This window comes from Lethenteron reissneri, chromosome 8 (assembly GCF_015708825.2).
Source record: "Lethenteron reissneri isolate LAM-NWPU_2019-01 chromosome 8, ASM1570882v1, whole genome shotgun sequence".
NCBI classification, from domain to species: domain Eukaryota; kingdom Metazoa; phylum Chordata; class Hyperoartia; order Petromyzontiformes; family Petromyzontidae; genus Lethenteron; species Lethenteron reissneri.
The window spans coordinates 2748274-2768570 of NC_083786.1; the positions used below are offsets into that span (position 1 = coordinate 2748274).

At 43.3% G+C, this 20297-nt stretch overlaps 1 protein-coding gene across 1 annotated transcript in view; it reads right to left on the minus strand.

Annotated features, from left to right (window-relative positions):
- Positions 1 to 239: 239 nt before the first annotated feature.
- Positions 240 to 20297, minus strand: part of LOC133359992 (dual specificity protein phosphatase 10-like) — a 68903-nt gene continuing 48845 nt past the window's right edge. The window contains exon 4 of the mRNA XM_061578564.1: positions 240 to 6287. Coding sequence (XP_061434548.1) covers positions 6022 to 6287 — 266 coding nt within the window. The 3' untranslated portion in view covers positions 240 to 6021. The remainder of the gene's footprint in view (positions 6288 to 20297) is intronic.

Here is a 20297-nt window from a genome sequence, read left to right on the forward strand (position 1 = left end):
TAGCAGCGGCGGTGATGATGCACCGAAAACAGAACTCTTATCATGACAGGATTTTCAAGTTGGTCACGCTGGCGGAGTTGGTTTATGCTGCGGGGATTGCGTGGAGAACTGCCAGTTACCGTGGCCGAATGAAGCTTTGTTGGGTATCCGTCTACTCTTAAGCATGGTGTGAATAGACTTTGAAAAACACCTTCAGTCTTTATCTGATATGATAAATGTGAAAAAGAACATTCTTGATTTTATTTTTCTAGGCTTATGAAGTCAGAATGTTGAACACATTTTAAATATACCAAAATTTGTTTAGAAGTGTTATTGCACTTTACTTACTTTTGCACCATGTGGACATGAATAAAGCAAAACAATAGCGTTGATTTGTAATTAAGTTTCTACTGGGTTAGATCGTGTAGGTATGCTTTTTTTTTACTAAAACCTTCCACCACCCGACGAAGCCAATCAAACCCAAGATAAATCCAAGTTCCCATGTGAAAGCCAAAGTATAAAATTTACACAAACGCCTTGTTTCTGTTTGGCTAGAATAGCTGGCAACCACGTTTCATTTATTGCACCCATGTCACAGCAGGAAAAGAACTCTCAGGTGAAAAAGTGGCTTCAATTTTTCCCGCGACAATGCAGATGATCGTTCTATGATGGCCACACATTATCGCTAACATGTAATTGTCCTGAGTTCCGCCATCAAGGTTGTGCATAATACAGTGAGACTTGTACAATTCCACCGCAGTTCGGCTGGCACGTCACATGCAATAACCCCAATTGAATACTTTCACTCAATTTCGCCTGTTACGATCGTTCTTTATTGAAATAGAGAAGATTGTTATGCTTTAGAATTGACAGAAAAAACGAGTGAGTCATGGTAGCAAGGTGGGAGGGAAGTAAGTGGGTGAGTTACTATTGCTTTTGGGCATTTACTGGAATATGATCCTGCAAACTCGCATCAGTTTATTGCCTGTACCCCAGCGTATGGGACAAGTGAAGGACATTTTTACGTTATTTTATTTTCAATAACCGCACACGTAGCTCCGCGGTGGCATGCTGCAAACGCCGGCTTTCCAAATTCTCCGAAACACAAGTTAGTGCTGCACTGCTTCAGCTGCAGAGTTACAAATGGAAAAGTCTTCGTCTTGTGACACGATGCTAATAGCGCCATTGGAATATAATTCGGGGGGAAAACATTGGGAGTAAAAACAACATTTAAAAATATTAAAATGTTTTTTTAATTGGACATTGTTTTTGTCTTAGAAAAGTTATGCTATCCACATGTCTACTTTATTTCTAACAATTTGGCACTAATAATAACTTAAACGAGTTGGCCTTTGGCCACATCTGCAGCATTAAAGGCATGCGTTGCTAACTGCATTCGATTACACTGGTCAACACACTTTTTCGGGCATAAGGTATTCCAACGGTTTTAAGGTAATTATGGGGTGCCGATTCCATATCTGGCATCAGTTTTTGTCTATCACATCAGGTTTTTGAGATATCAGATATTGCATTTTCAATAAAAACTGAGGAAGAAAAATATAAAATAAATGTGGATATCTACATAAAACGATATTATAAACACACTATCCTAAAAATACAGCACCATGTTTTAACACTAAAGCAGTCACTGACTCGCAACAACTTGCAATCATAAGTGACAGAGTTAATTTCGGGTAAAATCAATGAAAATGGGGTATGCCGATAGCATAAAAATGAGATGTGATAGAGCAAATCTGAGATCAGATTTGGAATTAGCACCCTGAAATTAGTCTAAAACATCTGCAAAAGTCCAGGCCAGAAAAAAAAGTTTTTTTTTAGTTGACCAGTGTTATTTTACCTGAAATCAACAGGCAAGTTCAACTTCCGTTGGCCCGGCCCCTTCCACTATAGACCCCACCCCTCCCCTTGTTCACGTTTTTGTTTGTTGCGGTTGCACCCGATTCAAGAGCCGCATGGCTCACAGGGCTATAACTAATAAATAAACTGAACTTAACTCCGACTATAGGCCCCTCCCCTTCCTCTATAGGCCCCAGACCTTCCAATGTAGGCCTTGCTCCTTCCCCCAGACAAAGACTTTGGCTGGTTTGGGTAGTGGTGAGGGCTGTGGAAAGGGAGGGAGTGTGCGTGCAGCAGTAGAATTGTGTCGGGAAAGTAGGGGTAGGGTGGTTTCACGACGACCAAAATCACTCTTAGAGCAGCAATATCATCGTAGACATTCTTAACTTCGCTCACGTGCTTTTGCATTTCACTCAGGTATCGCCTCGTACACCAGACAGTATTTGACGCATTCCCACTTAGCATGCGTTCAGGTCTGCTAACAGCAGCTGTTTCAGTCACGCTGCTCGGATACCTGATTTATCGGCTTCTGCCAACACTTAGTCCACTTACCAAACATAAACAGTCTCTGCTCGTCCCGGTAAAGACTCGTGTTCACTCCTGCAAGCATGTCCAGACGTGAGATTTAAATTCACATTTCTACAAAACAAAATATTTAAAGTGCCCAGGGCCATCAACATCGTGGTTAAACATGTCTCATCTCCACGAGCTACGTGGTACCTTCACATGCCCTCCTTTCCCTGCCACATGAGCCCTAGTTCCCCTTTTCCACTGGCACATCTGAGCCAAGCCAGCATGGAACCCCCACTCTATGGGTTGTTTTCCATTTAGCTATTTGCTATGCCGAGCTGGAACCAGACCATGATACTCAACCATTGTTTTAAAATTAAACTATTTTTAATTATCAGGTAAGGCCCACTGAGCTCTCTCTTCCAGAAGCGAAGTGGCTGATGGTGTGTACATTTAGAGCAGCCAAATACTCTACAGGCATGTTTCTAAATCTGAAGGGAAAAATGGGAGGACCCGGAGAAAAAAATCCACACTACCAAGGGGGGAACATGCAAACTCCAAATATACAACAGGCGTCAGGGTCGGGATCGAACCCATGGCCTCCTGCATACCAGGCGAGGTAATTAACCTTTCGCTGGGCTCACAAGATGTCTGAATCTGGCTTGGGGGCAAGCAGAGCCAGGGGCAAAGTTAAGTACACAGTGAGGATACAAAGCAATTAGCACAAAAATTTACCTGTGACTTGACTCGTTTATTGTGCATACGATCAGTGGCATGGCTCGGATGCAGTGGAAAAAATAACTTCGTTCTGCCTGAGCTGCACTGGGTTGGCTTGGCACGGCGCCCGTATGTTTCGGTTCCGTCGTGGAAAAGAGGTTATGAGTCTGAAGAGCACACCTTTCCAGGCATGTAGAAGTAGGATGGTGTACATGAATCGTTGAGAAGTTAAATACAAATAATTTCGTCAGTTTTTCTTCCCACAAGCAATGCTTTAAACAAAAACATTTATATTTAATTTGAATATCGCAAGAAAGTGCGCAATGTCACTGCTGACTGTTTGTGAAGGCAGTGGTCTGGACAAGCTTACAATCCGTCGAGATGTGACACTTCAGATACTCATCAAGGCGAACCTGGCTGCTGTGGCAAGGAAGAATAAATTACTCTTGGAGAAGAAACATGAGCTACAACATCGCTTGCCGATGTATTTTTCAGGTAAGTTACCGAATGTTGTTAAGGAATGATGTCCGGCGTTTCGCTCCATGCGCTGGGCAGCTTTGTATTCAGTTCCTGAAGAAGCTTCCAAGCACGTGGTGAGAAATGTCGGACATCTCGAGCCGAGCGAAATGCGGTGCACCACGAAAACACACTGGGGAGTTGTGCAGCACAACCAAAGACAAAGATCCCCCCTATAGCCTTAACAGACTGTTGGGGCAAGTGCTGTTAGCGTGTACCTACTACGGCCGGCACTGCACACGTGCAAGTGGGGGGGCCAGCTCCAGCTTTGTCTTCAGCTTTCCCTCCAAGTGGCGATGTTTACATACACATCACACTAGGAACTCATTTGAGGCTGAGTCGACCTAGCGGAAGCCCGGGATCGATTCAGATAATTAATCGTCACCGGTGTTGGCCGTGAGTGGAAATCGAACTCGGGTCACCGGGTTCGTAGTGCAGCGCGCTAACCGCGACGCCACCGTAGGCAGTATTGGCAACACCGTGGCCAAAGTGTGCATCTGTTTATGCTCAATTCCGTCCGTTGGCAGTGATGGCGGCTGTGTGGATGAGATTCTGGCAATCAGCCCCAACGCAAACAAAATCCCCCCGCTTGACTTCCTTTTTGGCCACTTCCACGACGCCATCAATTTAGCCATCGCGAAACGAGGCAATTTAAATGTGAATTGACCGATGCCGAAATAAGTGACGAAGCGAGGACAAACTCTTTCCCGGCTTCACGCGGAAACCCTGTGCAAGGTACATCGAAGTGGCCCGCGTTCTTTAACGTCACGCGACACGCGACTTCACGAACTTCCTTGGACACGTTTTGTGCAAAATTACAAAAACAAAATATCTCTCTCTGGCCTTGGTTGCCTGTTTTTTTGTTTGCATCGCATTTTGAATGCAACTGTACGCTGCGCAATAACAGCTCTCTCTTACTCGCTGTAGTTTCAACTCATGCCGGAGTTTGCTAATGAACAAAAAACTAAAATTACCTTCACATACCCTCGGTACGTTTTCTGTTTTTATGCGACTTAAACAATAAAAATAATATCATATACCAATCGTGTAATAGTGCAACATAAACTAAGTCAGCATCACCCAATATGATGATTAATTATGTTCGGGATGTGGCCACACAACTTGGGCCTGAGAAAAAAGTGGCATAACAGACGTAATATAAGTGGCATAACGGACGTGAATCACGTAACAGACACAAGAGACATAAGATGCCGACGCGGCACGGGTTAATGAATAGTGCCATCAACATTTCTCGATCGGCGACGTTCCACATCTGTCTTCCATAACTTTGCCGGAACTCTCCTAAAGTTGAGTAAAATGCCGCTCCTCTCACGAAGCCTCCGCTGTAGGGAGCGCACGGGGAGGGGGGGAAGGGATTTTCGTGTAACTTGTGAGTCGGGCTTGCAGGCAATTTTTTATTCCATTAGGAGGATGCCAAAAAGTGACCCGACTTGCAGCATTGAGCAGTAAAAACCTGCAGCGTTTGCGATTCTACAGGTGGTCGACATGACCTATTTTAATACCTCGCCATCGCATGGCCTTTAATATTTAAGTGTAATTCCATTTATGCTATTTCTCTTCGGGTTTTTTTCCTTTGCTGTCGTTTACTAGGAAGCCATTTCAGCTCGGATCCTATGTAGTAGATACACGTGTTAACATTTTTAAAAATGAATTATTTGAATTGTAAAGTTGATTAACATTGTTGTGCAATGAGCAATTGTCGAACGTAACATTGGTTACAATCGTTTTATTATTACTTTAAAGAGGGCTTTTAATGTAATTAGCTTGCTCGGTTGGTGAGTGAAGATTCACGTGCCAGTTCAAGTGCCCTCTTGTTGGAGCAGTTGACAGAGATCTACCAAAAAAAAAGCCACAATTCAAACAGTTGCCAACGTGATGCGTGTGAATCGACGGTAATCTTGAATGTCACATGACGGACGTCTGAAAAAAAAAAGCTGACAATCCAGGCTTTGCGGAAAAGCCAGTAAAATGTTGCCGAAGTTACTATTTCATAGTAAATGTCAATAAAGCTGTGTTGATTACGTTGACGGTCGTCAAAAGAGAATCGCGACACTTAAAAATATAAATTTTCTAAATGTCACACTGAAGATGGTTTCAAGACCGTAGTATCGTCTTTAAACTGAGCGGCTTTGGTTTGAAGACGTGTAGAAGACACAACTGGATATCGCTTCGTGTGACAGTGAATGAACGGGCCCGGGATAACATTGAAGTTAACGACAGCGACGACGACGATGACTTCTCAAATAGGACAAAGCGATGACTTCAGACGTAGCTGGCCACCGTGCAGGCCCCGTAGACTCAGCCGGAGAGTGCTGGTGCAGCAAAGCTACACTCAAGGTCATTCCTCCCCTCGATGACATCGACCCCGTGACGGCAACGTGTGGCGAAACGTCGGCCGTTGCCGCTTCGGCGGGACATGCGTCAGACAACGGTCTCCAGGCCCGGGAGCTTGGGCTTGAGGATGCGCGGGGTTACGCCGCTGTTGAGGTCCTCCTCGAACTCCAGCAGCTGCCCCATGAAGTTGAGGTTGGGCGAGATGATGGGCCGCTTCCCCTTGACGAACTTGTAGGCGTCCGTCATGGTCATGCGCGTGTGCTTCATGAGGTACGCGATGACGATGGTGGCCGAGCGCGACACGCCGGCCTGGCAGTGCACCAGCAGGCCCTGGCCCCGGCGGTGAGCGTCCTCTGTGTGAGTGTGAGGGAGTGTGCATGTGTGTGTTCATGTGTGAGGGAGTGAGTATGTGTGTGAGTGTTCGTGTGTGAGTACGTATGTTCATGTGTGAGGGAGTGTGCATGTGTGTGAATGTGAGTGTTCGTGTGTGAGTATGTATGTGAGTGTGTGAGGGAGTGCGTGCATGTGTGTTCATGTGTGAGGGAGTGAGTATGTATGTGAATGTGAGTTTTCGTGTGTGAGTATGTATGTGAGTGTGTGGGAGTGCGTGCGTGTGTGTTCATGTGTGAGGGAGTGTGCATGTATGTGAATGTGAGTGTTCGTGTGTGAGTATGTATGTGAGTGTGTGAGGGAGTGCGTGTGTGTGTGTAAGTGTTCATGTGTGAGTGTGTATATATGTATGTGAATCTTTGCATGAGTGATCATGCATGAGTATGTGAGTGTTCGCGTGTGAGTGCGTGCGTTCGTGCATGAGTGAGTGTGAGTTCATGTGTGTGCGAGACAATTCGTGTGTACGCGAGTTGGTGTGTGTGTAAGCGTGTTTACACATATTTGTGTGCATGTGTGGTTAAGCATTGCCATATGTGTGAGCGTTCGTGCAAGCACACGCATGTAATGTGTGTGTGTTAACAGACGTCTTAGTGTGGGCAAGACAACGGGCGGTGTTGGAAAAAAATACAGAAGAACATGGCACACCATTAGATTCACGAATCCTCGAATGGAACAACGTAGCATATTAATCATGGCACAATGAAAAAAGACAAGTCACAATCACAATGCACTCGAAAAATTGCGATGATTTAAGTGCATAGATTGCATTTTTGTAAACAATAATATACTAGTTTAGTGGCCTGTCATATGACGGGTTAATAAAAATGTAATTAAATGAAAAAGTCGAATTGAAATTATTTAAGTACTAAAAATAACAATCACATTTGGTGTAAATTGCCTTCCATGAAAAACGAAGTGTTTTAAATCGCATGGAAATCCACGTAGTCTACCCAGCATTACACACAGCAGACAGTTTTCAGACGTTAGCAGACCTGTCAACCTATAAGGTTTACACACATACAGGGAAACTGAGTGTTTAGGTCCATACGGCGGACAGCCGTTTCAATACGAGCACATGTTTTGTCTATTTGTTTGTGTTTCTCCCTTGTGCTGGCAGTTTGTAGGATGAACGTTGAGATTTATAACAGCACGGAGTGACCCATAAAGTCTGAATTGGGCTGTAATAAGGTAGGCTCTGATAAGTACGTGAAACTTCGTGAGAATTTTTATTGTTTTATATTAATATTATTTTATCATTTCCCATCTACGTGACTTTACCGAAAGAACCAAGAATAAGGTAGGCACTGATAAGGGGTTGACTCAGGTATACGTTCGGCACAGATCACTAAAACTATATGTATAATCTTACATCTTTCAAAAGTACGTGATATTGGTAAAAATGTTTTCATATTCGTAACTTCGGAAACAATGTTACATTTTGTTGTTGTTTATAAATGTATCCTTCATCTCTCATTTATAAATAACCAAACACACTGAACCCAACGCAAGCCCACTTAACTTCCCTCCGCAGTCAATGTGATGTCCACAGTCAACACCGCAATCAGTAATTATTCCCTGATCCGTGCATCCCATGCAAAGGATACAGCATGTATCCAACTCCCGTTGGCTATGTACGGCGCAAAAGAAGTCCAACACACACGTGCATATGTACATACATCTCTATGCGTTTCAAGCGTGCATCCCTCCACGTTGCACAATTTCTTTCAATCTTTTTGCTCTATATTTTTTTGTCGTCAAGTGTCCGATGATGCGGATCGTAGATAGAGAGGCACCAGTAAACGCACCGCGAAACAGGGCGGCGACTTGCGCACGCACCTCAAGATGCACGTCGTATGCGTAGCGGCGACCGATCGGCCCATGCCGCCCCCCCCCCCCGAAAGGCAAACCGGGTTAATTTGCCCGCAAAGCTCGTTTCGACCCTCCGCAATTAACTTAAATTTATCTTGACGACAATACCGCTGGAGAGCTGCATCATCAAACACGTTCTATTAGAAGCGCGGGACACGGAAAGCCTCGGGTGGTTTATTGTCAATAATATAGCTGTGCGAATCGACTTTTCCAGGCCCATCGGTAAATAAACGACATTAACGAGGCTTACGTCTGCCAAGCGGACTCTTTACTCATTACATTTTGTATAACTTTTTAAAAATTATATATTATAAAAATATTTCCATTGGGTTATACTTTTGACATAGTTATCAGCAATTCTCTGATGGTCAATACCAGCTCCATTTATCCTCATGCTTTTAATTCTCAAACCTCATTCTTTATAGAAAATATATTCTCATACTTCTGTTAATTAGCCTTGGTGAGATCACGTCCCCTTGGCAGACTCTTTTCCGATACGTATTGTGTTATTTCCTTCGTGCAATATCAGTGGCGCTGTTCCATCGGCGCAATTGATTTTGGTAATTTATATATACACAGTACTTTTGTTTTTTAAGGCCTTTGTGCTGTACTGAAATAAGATTGTTATGGTTCTAATATCCTCTCATCGCTTGTGTAACGATGCCGACACACATCCTTGCCGTTATTGTGGACACGAACAGCTATTCCTAGGCCCTCGACTTTAGTTCTTCAGGTTCTAACTTTGTCTACTCTCCAACCCTCTCTTCCCCTTGTGCTTATCCCCTTTTATATCCCTCGAGCCCCCTTTCTGGAAGGTTCGCTCACCCCATTTCCCTCAGCCAATCCACATCCTCCTCTAACGGTTGTCAACTGTTCCCCCCCACTGACAGTCCACCCTCGTTTCCAGCCTTTTACGTTTGAATTTCTCTCCACCAATGATTTCAATTCTCTGTCCTTAGCCAATCCTCTTTGAGGCCTCCCTGCACCAATCAGAGGCTTTGACACACTTCCTAACTGTCCGTTTGCACGCGTACTATGTCGGGGAAGTGCTCCTTTGTTTTCGGCTTTACACGTGTAAACAAATTGTTTATTAAGATCACGAAGGACTTAATAATTAAGAATAAAGAGGCCAAATAAACAGAGTGGGGAAATAAAGGTTTATCTACCGTTTTGAGAATCAACTAGATTCAACTAGATTCTCAAAATGCCACATGAATATCAAATGTCACTCTGCCCTGGCTGTTGTAGATTATTCAAAAGCATTTGATTCAGGGAAAATTGATGCGGTCTTCCAAAGTATGTTGGTGATGTCCACCTCGAAATCAATGCTGTTTGGTGCTTCGGCTGTGATGATTAACACACATGGCTTGATTTCTATTATTGTGGTTGTGAAATAACAAATGAATTTGCTTTCACACATTTGAAATTGTGGTATTTATTTTGCAAGACTAACCATTGCGAAACCATTCAATAATCCTCCATGTCTTTTCGCAATGCCATCGTATTATTACTCAATGTATTTATTTACGGCTAATTTCATGCATGTATACATTGCACTGGATAACAACTGGCTCTCAATGCCCTACTTTTGGCAGTAATGTCACAAGAAGTAGGTAATTTTAGTGACAATTCCATATTCCAGATGAGTATAGAGCCATATAATAACAGCAGCGCCGGGTCTCTTTAACCGGCATTGGGTTTGCGAGCACTAACAGAATAAACCGCCAAACCTCTTAGGAAGGCCCTCTGCCATCACTGATGTTTGGCGCATCACCTTCATAAACATTGCTGCTGTTAGGCAGCACTGATGACAAAGGCTGGTGTAAGTTATTCTTCGACTCCTCATGAAAAGCCGTGGAATTTAACTTCCTACTGCGGATATGACAGAGGTCAGTTAGCAAACACCACAAACCGCTCACGAAATACCGGCCTCTTAAATGCACCAAGCATAATATAAACACATCTCTTTTGTTAGGCAGCACTGGTGACAAAGGCCGGTGGAATTTGTTCTCAGACTCCTAATGAAAAGCTATGGAATTTAACTTCCTACTGCGGATGTTACAGAGGTCAGGTAGCAAACGCCACAAACCGCTCACGAAATACGTGCCTCTTAAATGCACCACGCATAATATAAACACCCCGCGTGTACATGCGTTGGAATTTTATGAACCCCACGTAAAGCGGAACACGCGCGCTATTGGGCGGTTGCGAATGCAGGTAATTGTGTCGCGAATGCTTCTGAGGCAGGCTACCGCTGCAGATGTGTGCTTATCTGCGTAATGGCAGCAAGCGCTGAATCTCAGATGAAAACGGCGGCTTGGCTCTTGACATTTACTTTGTTTCTGTTCAGAAAATTATGACCGTAGGTAACGTTCCCCATTCTCCCTCCTCCCCGTTTTAAAATAACCATATTCAGTGCCAAATGTATTTATAAAATTTCACACATTCAGATTTAACGCTTAAATCGTTTTCTTTTTCTAAACTGGACTGCAGTTCACTTTTTCTCGGGATGCTTCAACACACTCAGTCAATGCATAATTCAAATGGAAAGTGCAGGGGGGAGAAGTTATAAAGACTGGGTAATTTCTCACACTGTCCTCCTGATAGCACGACATATCGATTTTCAAATGTTGTATTTTAAAGAATACAATCACAGATGCATCCTGCCATCGGCAAAAGAACTGCTACCGTGCTACTGCTTTGAGTTTTGAGACTTTTGTCGGGGAAAAACAGCCATTTCTGTGGCAAAGCAAGACACAACATTCGGATAAAACGTGATTTCGAACGAGGGCCCGAGAATGAAACTGAAGATCTCGGTGCTCTTGGTTCAGTTTTAAAAGACAAATCGACCCGGCGAGAGCGGTATTTATATGGCAATGTCACAATGCATATGAAAGAGCTGCATGTGGTTATTTTAGTTGAAGTAAAGTGAAGCCTTTGGCAACGTTTGAATTTAGTTTTTATTACATTTTATGACTATAGCTGTATGTTCATGGATTACGAAACAATTTTTGGCCAAAATAAATGTTACCCCACACAGTCGCCTTGGCGATAGGTACGAAGTCAAGGGAGTCGGGGAGTTGGGGGGTGGGGAGTGGGGGATGATTAAATATTTTCAGGTTATAAATGTTCATAACGTCGGTGATGCTAGATCACAATCAGAAATAATTATCGCATGTCTGACAGATGATGAATGTTGGAATGGTGTAATTTCGAATAAATCTAAGATTGGATATGCTAAATTTTCATGTGAAAATTCTCTACAATTAACTTGTATAGATTGCAATAAAAGCTCGAAACATCCAACTATAGATTCACATTTTAAACGACGTAATAATATTTTAATTGAGCCTACAAGACTTAAATGAATGCCCCAGAGTATTCATTGCCATAAATATTGCTTTTTTAATATCACCCATTATTTTTGTCATTCGCAATTCACAGTCTGTCAATGAAGTTTAAAGTTATATCGAATGCTATAAAAAGAGATTTAAAGTACAGGTTTTATGAAAAAACTCTGAGCTGATATAAAAAAATACTGCACATGCTTACAGCCAATTTTATTATAATACATTACAGGTTTCCATAATTGTATGCGGGTTTTTTTTTTTTAACACGTAGGCTTTCGCAACCAGTATTATTCACAATAAAGGTTTTTGGGTTCGGTCTGTGTGATTTTGAGTAAATGCGGCTAACCTATTCCTACCCAAAATTCTCTGTATTATGTAGTTTGAATTCACTCATATGCGGCTACGTGGTTGGACGTGGGACAACATTGCACTGTGTGTTCTGTGCCCGCTATTTAGCAGGCGGCTGTCTCGAGCGGCTTCGATTTGTGCGCCTATTCTCCGGAACGCATCTACTACTGCCGCGTAAAGCGAAGGCAAACTTGCACTGTAATCAGCACATTTGGTAATTGTGTTATCTTATAGCCCAAGGCCATCACGAAGGCACTGCATTTCACAGACAAGTATATAGTCTGCCAGTAGCACGGTTGGCCACGTACGGTGCGAAAGAAGTTAAATATACATACATACAGGGGACGATGCCGCTATTTGGTTATACCCAACTAAGTAATTTGAGAAGTGATTTACAAAAAATGTACCGTGTAGCCAGAACACGTGGCTTCCTACTCTTTTTCGGATCACATCGCGGGATCTGTAGGTTCCTCTGTGAAGCAGACGATAAGTATTAATGGTTCATATATATTTTTTAATCTTTGTCCACTTCTTACATCGTACTGTCAGTGGTAATCGAGAGCAAAAAGGTGCAGCCCTGCAATTGCTTGCTCACGCCACTGCTGGCGGAAGGGGCCTCCGCTAGAGGGAGCTCTGCAGTGAGTGGTATTTGGTCTACTCTTCCACATTAACTTGACGTGTTGGAAAGATGTGGGCGCACCCCACACTTCACCTTCCCAAACCACACGCCACGTGCCGATCAAAGAACTATGGCATATCTATGTGACATTTTTTTGCCCAGAGCAAAGTATTCAAAATAAGAATAGGTTTTACCATTTCTAGCAATAAATAGGTGTGAAGATGTTCAAACACAAAATAGATAGCTTTTGCAAGATAGGTATAGGCCATTCAGTTTCAAAGGCAATGCATATATTATCAGAGCATATTTGTTCGCATGTTTTACCACAAGTGCGTGTGGTTTATGCAGACTTTATTCCTTGCAAAAGGTGTCTATTTGGTGTTTAAAATATCTTAACACCTGTTTTATTGTCATAAATTCTAAAACCTATTCTTATTTTTCAAACTATGGCGTATCCCGTTTACATCGCTGGGTAAGATGTAATCGAAGCAGCGACTTTTTAATTGCAAGTCCAGTGTGCACCCCATGACACCACCGTGGAAGCTCCCGAGAATAATCTTTTGTAACGGCACAACATGCGTTTATACTGCAGTGAATAAAACCGAATTGCGTCAAATTGCAATGCACCATTTGTATCGTGTTTGTACAACCCACGTACTGAATGCCATCCAATCGTAATACGTGCATGTCCAATAAGGAGCAGGCAAATCTCTTTCGGCATGTTATACCTACAACAAATCCTCCACAAAACTCTAGAGGCCACACTTCAATCGATTGAACGATCAATTCCATTATTTAGAACCTGACGAGAGAGCATTAAGATGCAATAGCTCAATTTGGCAGCGCGTACTGGTGGTAGTGCTGGTGGCGCAGATTGGCACGGCAGCGAAGTATTTAGCGCGCCCTGCGGCCCGAGTTCAATTCTCACGCACGGTCAACACGAGTTGACGAATATCTGAATTTATCCTGGGCCTCCCCGACGTCAACTCAGTCTCAGAATGAGTCCCTGGGGGCCGGAGATATTTGTCTTGTCAGGTTGCTTGTCAGGTTTTTCCGAGGGGACGGGGGCCCGACATTTTTGTTTTTTTACAAGGAGCATCATTGCGAGACAATCCATGACATGGCTATTCAAAACCAAATTGCACTCTGCGGTATTGTACCTTCGTAAAGTGAGAACGATAGCTCTAAAGTCACTGAATGTGCAGTTTCACACACACATGCACATAGTGAGATACACACACACACTATGAGACAAAGATAAAGACAAAGATCCCCATATAGCCTTAACAGACTGTAGGGGCAAGTGTGGTTAGCAAGCACCTATAAAGGAAGGCACGGCACACGAGGGTGTTGGTGGCCAACACCACGCCTGGCCGCCTTTGTCTTCCTAGCGTCAATGTTTACACATCGCACCGGGTACTCATTTGAGGCTGAGTCGACCTAGAGGAGGCCCAGGACCGGTTCAAATAATCGTCACTGGTGTTTGCCGTGAGCGGGAATCAAACCCGGTGTAACAGGCTAAAATAACCCCTGCCCCGATTAAACCCGGGTATAGTTTGGCCCAGGCCAGAGTATACCCGTGGGGGATAAAGTGTCCTCGGCTAAACTATACCCCCCGGGGGTTTAAACTCGACTGGGCCAGACCATACCCCTCCAGGCCAGAATATGCGCCATGTGAAAGTTCAAACGAACTTCAATAGATATCTAAAAAGCGTATAAATGGAAGTAAGAATCTCAATTTGATCAATTGAAGCATTTTTAGGGCTAGGGATAGGGTTAGGGATAGGGTTCGGGTTATTATTAAAGTTTTTCTGGTTGAAGCAATCAAAGTCTATGTGATAACAGTTTTAAATAAAATGTTGTACAAATTTAGTAATTCATGTCTATATCGCTCAACACTATTACTATCATGGGGGTATGATTTGGCCTAGAGTATAAATGGGCCTAGGACATAATATACCCGGGTATAATCTAGCCTAGGCCGTTTTAACCCTGGGTATACTACGGCCTGTTACACCGAGTCACCAGGTTCAGAGCGCAGCGCGCTAACCACTACACTACCGCTCTCCACACTGTTAGACACAGACACACACAGATACACACACGTTGTTTACTGTTTACCCTAAAAATACCCGCTCCTGTACAGATTACACAACCGTAATTACCCCTGCAATGACTGCTTATTGAGCGTAGCGGCCACCACGTCGCGTTCTTATTTAGTGAGTTTAGCTCGTTAATTGTGTTCACAAAGTCTAGAGGAAATGTGGTATCTTCTGCGAAATGTATCCAACCGCAACAATAACGTAAAGCAATTTACAGCAAACACATTTTCTGATTGCATTTTTTCTGGTATTAGACCAGGATCCTTTCTATATTCGAGGCCATATGGGAAACCTGGTCTCGAGCCAACAGAGCTCTCTAAGCTCAGCAGACATAATGCCTCGTGTCAGCAAGTATAAATAACTTGCTGATGAGGCTGTTGTTGCGTCGCTCAAGAGGGCTTGCTCTGCGTCTGCCCGCAATTGTCCGGACCCTGGGTTGGAATCCAGTGCCTCAAGAAAATAAACACGAGGTCAAGGTGAATTCTTTGCTCAAATGGGCATTGCGGCTTTGGTTGCCCTTGGTGCTCATCTCCTGTTTACAGGCCCGAGCTAGCGATCAATACTCCACTTCCCGATGACTCGGGTGAGTTTTAGCTATCGGACGACCGGGTCTGTTGAATTTCCCACAAAGTGGTGCGTTTTTTATCGACCCGGACCGGATGATGGGTTGAGTCCACCCGCAACCAGGATGTGAACTCGCAATCAGAAGGTTGCGAGTTCAATTTAAACACTGGCTTTGAGGTTGTTAGAAATAAAAACCAGGTAAAGCCCACTCAGATATACAGCTCTTTGGCAGAAACGACCTGGCCACAAATGATAGCGCAACGGAGTGGCTTATCACGTGGACATTTATACTCTGCGGGTATGTTTTTATTGTGCCAGCTGGGTCACCAGTTGCATAAACTATTCTTAAACAGGCACATGACGATGCCACAATTCATGAACTAAAATAGATTCTTACACTTATACATTATTACGATGCCGGAATCAAGTTGTGTGCGTGAGAACTGATTACATACCACTTCTACAAATCAAGTAGAAATGTTTGTTCTTGATTTGAGGCTTTCGTGACTGCAGGAATCCATACTCTTTGGCTCTTTCGGTAAAGTCACGTAGGTAGAAAAATAAAAGATCACGATGTTTCGATCGCAACACAAGCAATTGTCATCAGGTGAGTTTTTTCTTGCTGTGGTTGTCTCAACTGATGACGACTGCTTGTGTTGCGATCGAAACGTCGTGATCTATTATTTTTCTACCTACGTGACTTTACCGAAAGAACCAAAGAGTATAGAAATGTTATAGTTATGATGACTGCTTCAAGGTTCCCCTGAACTGAAATAATGCTTTTTTTATCATCGGTAAGCTCCAGGCATAATGTAATGCAATTTGATATTGGTTCCTCTATTTTTAGAATTTGATTGATCATCTGCATGTGTGCTCAATGGCGGAAATGCCTTTCCTGAATTTTGCTAGGCCACTGAAACTTCCACGTTCGGTTCATGGCACTATTCCAAAACTGTACAAATAAAACCAGACAATCAAAAGTATATATTGCAAATATTCCTGAATAGTATTTAAACTAAGAATATTCTGATGCTGCATTCATTGGCAGTGGTGCTGAAGCACAATGAACATACACAAACTCAACACACGTCAACAACACTGTAGCCTCAGAAAAAAATACGTGACGTTTCAGGCCATGGTCATTGCCTGGTCATTGCCTGAAACGTCGCCAATTATATATACTTTAACGATTGTTTGACGAGCGAACTCAGTTTCTCAAATGGAATTGTGACTTTGATCTAAGTCAACGAGCTATACCAAGTCATCATGGGTGAATCAGTGCACATCCCTGGTTTGTATATACACACATACATACGATCGTATGAATACACGTACATGTTTAAATGGAATTCAATTGTTGCTATATGTTTTCCTTTTAAAGGGTTTGCTACGATTAGCACGCACCTCCGATTAGCAGGGTTGGCTACGGTGCGAAATAAGTTCAACATACACACACACGTACATATTGTAGTCTGATGGGTAACAGCTTCATATCCCATTGTTTTTCAGGCATCGCGTTTAACGTCCAGTTTGCAACTACAAGTCAACTCGCGCAGCAAATTCATCCCCCTATGATGGTTGTTGCCGTTGCCTGTAACCACGGCCAGTGCACGCTGTATGTATAGTATTTGTTTTTAACGCGGTGCCGCTGATGATGGTGGTGCACTGATGACTTGTGCTTTAAGTTCGGCACTGACGGCGTATTCGGAAGATCGGCATACAGTAAACTACTCGCTCTTGTTCATTTTTTTTTGTCATGAAATCGTTTTACTGGCTGGAACCTCCTGGTTACACCAGCCCACAGGGGCTTATTGTGTCCGTCCGTCGTGCAGGGAGGGGCTGGGTGGGGAGGGAGGGGCTGCGTGGGGAGGGGGGGGGGGCTGGGTGGGGAGGGTGGGGCTGGGTGGGGGGTGGGAGGGGTGGGGCTGGGTGGGAAGGGGCTGGTCACCCCGTGGTGCCCTTATAAAACTCAACGTTTAACCTACTCACGCTGGCTTGTGCCCGCCCTCACAGTCGGGCATATTTGCGGAATACACCATGCCGCCGTTGACCCTGGCCATTGACCGAGCAACCCAACGTTCCTACCAGCTCCCTCCGCAGGAATGTGTTAAGAGAGCATGACGAGGTCTCGAGATGGGCCATTTAAGGCTCTGGAGCTAACGTGTGTGATGTCACGTGGTGTGCAAGTCGATGGGTGACTACGCACCCTCAGTGTTATCCCTAATAGAACGCAGCTTCATTCTATTCGTCGTCACCCCGTCATTTTTAACAACTTTGGTATATTAATAAACGCGCAAACATAATTTAAACTAGCAGAGCGTTGTTATTCTTGCAAGTTTATTGCCAACGGGTTCTTTGTTAATCTGGGAAGACACTAATTGTGCTGTCATGATGTTTTATTCACGCACCGCTTCATGTTTATTTAAATGTGTAGTTATTATTTATCACTTGGAAAACACTGGGCATTATTAGGTCGGTCGTTTCTAGGAAATGCAGCAAACAATGTAAATGAGTTACGTTATTTTACAAATATGCTACGCCACTGCAGAGTTGGAGAAAGTCCCACGTTCTAAATATAAGAATATATATTTTAAAACAACTTTTTTTAAACACGCTTTAATTAAATGTACTAAAAAGTAAAAAAAAATCGTTTCCGTTCAAGTACTTTGCATTATATATGTTTAATATACTGTTGTTGTAACTGACTAAAAATAAAAGCGTGGGGCATAACGTAAGGGACCGTGGGCAATTACAGCCAACGTTAGTTGACCTTGGACAATTAGACCCAAGCCGAAACATAACATATAAAAAATAATGTTAAAAATATAGATTTTTTTTTATGAGAGAATGTAGTATTGTCATCAGTATGACATAAGTATACCACGTTTGCAGTCGATACCACATTGGGAAGTGGGTTAAAATTGAGTTACAAGATTTGAGGATACAACAACGATAACGATAACAGACAGAGTGAGTTCAATAAAAGTGCGTAATAAAAAAAAGAGCAAGTGGCATGAGAGACAAACCAGTGGGCCTGTGAATTAGCTCCACGTTAGATGACAGTCCTGTGAGAGAGTTTGTCTGTCACACACGGCGGGGAAGGACTGGGTATCCCTCCAGTCTGTTGTCTACACACCTCCGATTAGCACGCTTGGCTACGTACAGTGCAAAACAAGGCCGTAGCCATGGAGTCAACATTGGGGGGGACAAAATCTTCCAGGGGGTCTGGGGTCCCCCCCCCCCAAGAAAAAATAATCTAAATTTGGAAACTCATTTCCTGCCATTTCCTGTCAAAAATATAAAAAATAACACATGGGATAACTTTTTATTTATTTTTTACAATAATGTCTAATGGTGTATTGTATTACATTGCTCTGTGTTTTCTTTTTACCATTTCTTGATTCATTGTATGCAATGGCAGAGATTAGGGATTCATAAAGTACAACCATAACCACAATCATATGAACAGAAATCTATGCATTGTTATATAAAGACAAGTCCAGATTTTGTGGCCAAGGTTAAGCAAATTGTTGTTTTTATTAACATAGCATCGCAATTATAAAAATGTTTTTTTTTATAGCAATTATATTGGGGGGGGGGGGGATATTTTGAGCATATTTGATTATTGGGGGGGGGGGTGTGTCCCCCCCAGTATATATTATAATTACGGCCTTGGTGCGAAATAAGTTCAGCACACATATGCACGTATAGTGGCGGACAATTTATTTTTTGTTTGATTCTCCTTGCTTTTAACAATCACACAGTTGTGATAATATTTATTGGCGGCTATAACAAAAGTGGTCAAGTTGTGGTTTCCGCATAGAACCACCGCTCGGGATGCGCCAATGGGCGGTTCAAATGTTGGGTTTTTGGTTGTACTGCGGGTTTCTCGGGGGGGGGGGGTGGCCAAAACGTCAGACATCGCGCTGAACAGCACTCGATGGTACAGCCTGAAAACGCATCGCAGAGCAGTACGTCACAGCAGCGAAAACCCACGCAATTTGGGCTCGTCTCATCAACCACCCTTGGAGGGTGAACTGGCTCATCATTTGTGCTCCGACATGGATCTCAACTGACATCGTTTTGGGGGCTGTGAGTCAAGTGCTGTCTGACTTTGATGACACCCAAGGATAGGGGCCATAACACTGACAGGCATCCCTCTACCCTTGTACCCTGATGTGACATCCTCTTAACAGAAGATGAGGACATGATTTGAATGTGCCCTGCAGAAACACAGCTGGCTCCATCCTCTGCCGATGGTATAACGGTGGCCAGCTGAGTCACTTGGACACACCTCACTCCACATTCCTGAGATAGGTACAATAATTGATTGTTGACTTCCCCACAAATTTGCTGATCGTGTTATTAAAGCGCCTCGACTGATCGATCTTGACCAGTGTTGGAATTTGTACGCTGATAAATATAATCGGAGGCCGTGGTTATCGCTATCGGCACATGGCAAAGCAACAACTAGGAAACTCAAGGGAACACCTTTTAATAATTGCGGCATTAAAGCACAAAAAATCATAGCCCGACCACTCCACTACCTTCATTGCACACAGGACTCTGATCTAGAACTTGCCTGCAATGCTAAGGCACCTCCGTACGAAAATAAGTTGTGGATTAGTTGTGGTGAGATCTGACATTTACTTACGAATAATAATAAAGTACTGCTTTAAACAAGAGTAACCGTGCGTACACAAGAATTATGCAATTCTTTCCAACACTTGTTTTCCTTTGGAAGTATTTTTTTAGTCGCACAGGGGACAGCGTGTAACCGTCTGGGCAAAACGCGTTCACGCACTCTTTCACCAATGTATCTGGTGGTTTTCTCTTGGATAATAGCAACACAAATGTTTACAAAAAATGTGTTACTATTGGACTATCTATTAAGCACATTATCGTGACCCCACGTTACGGATGGACTGACATTCAGCCCCGTTACCAGTTTTCTGCACGGCAAGTTTCGAATAGCAACACTCAAATTTCATTCATATCAGATCATATTATCGAGAGTTATCCTACCTCAACGTTACAGCCAGACGGACGACAGGACAGACGTCCGTACAGACAGAGACTGACGAATTGACGCTTTCAACTTGTAAAGTGTGAATAACGAAC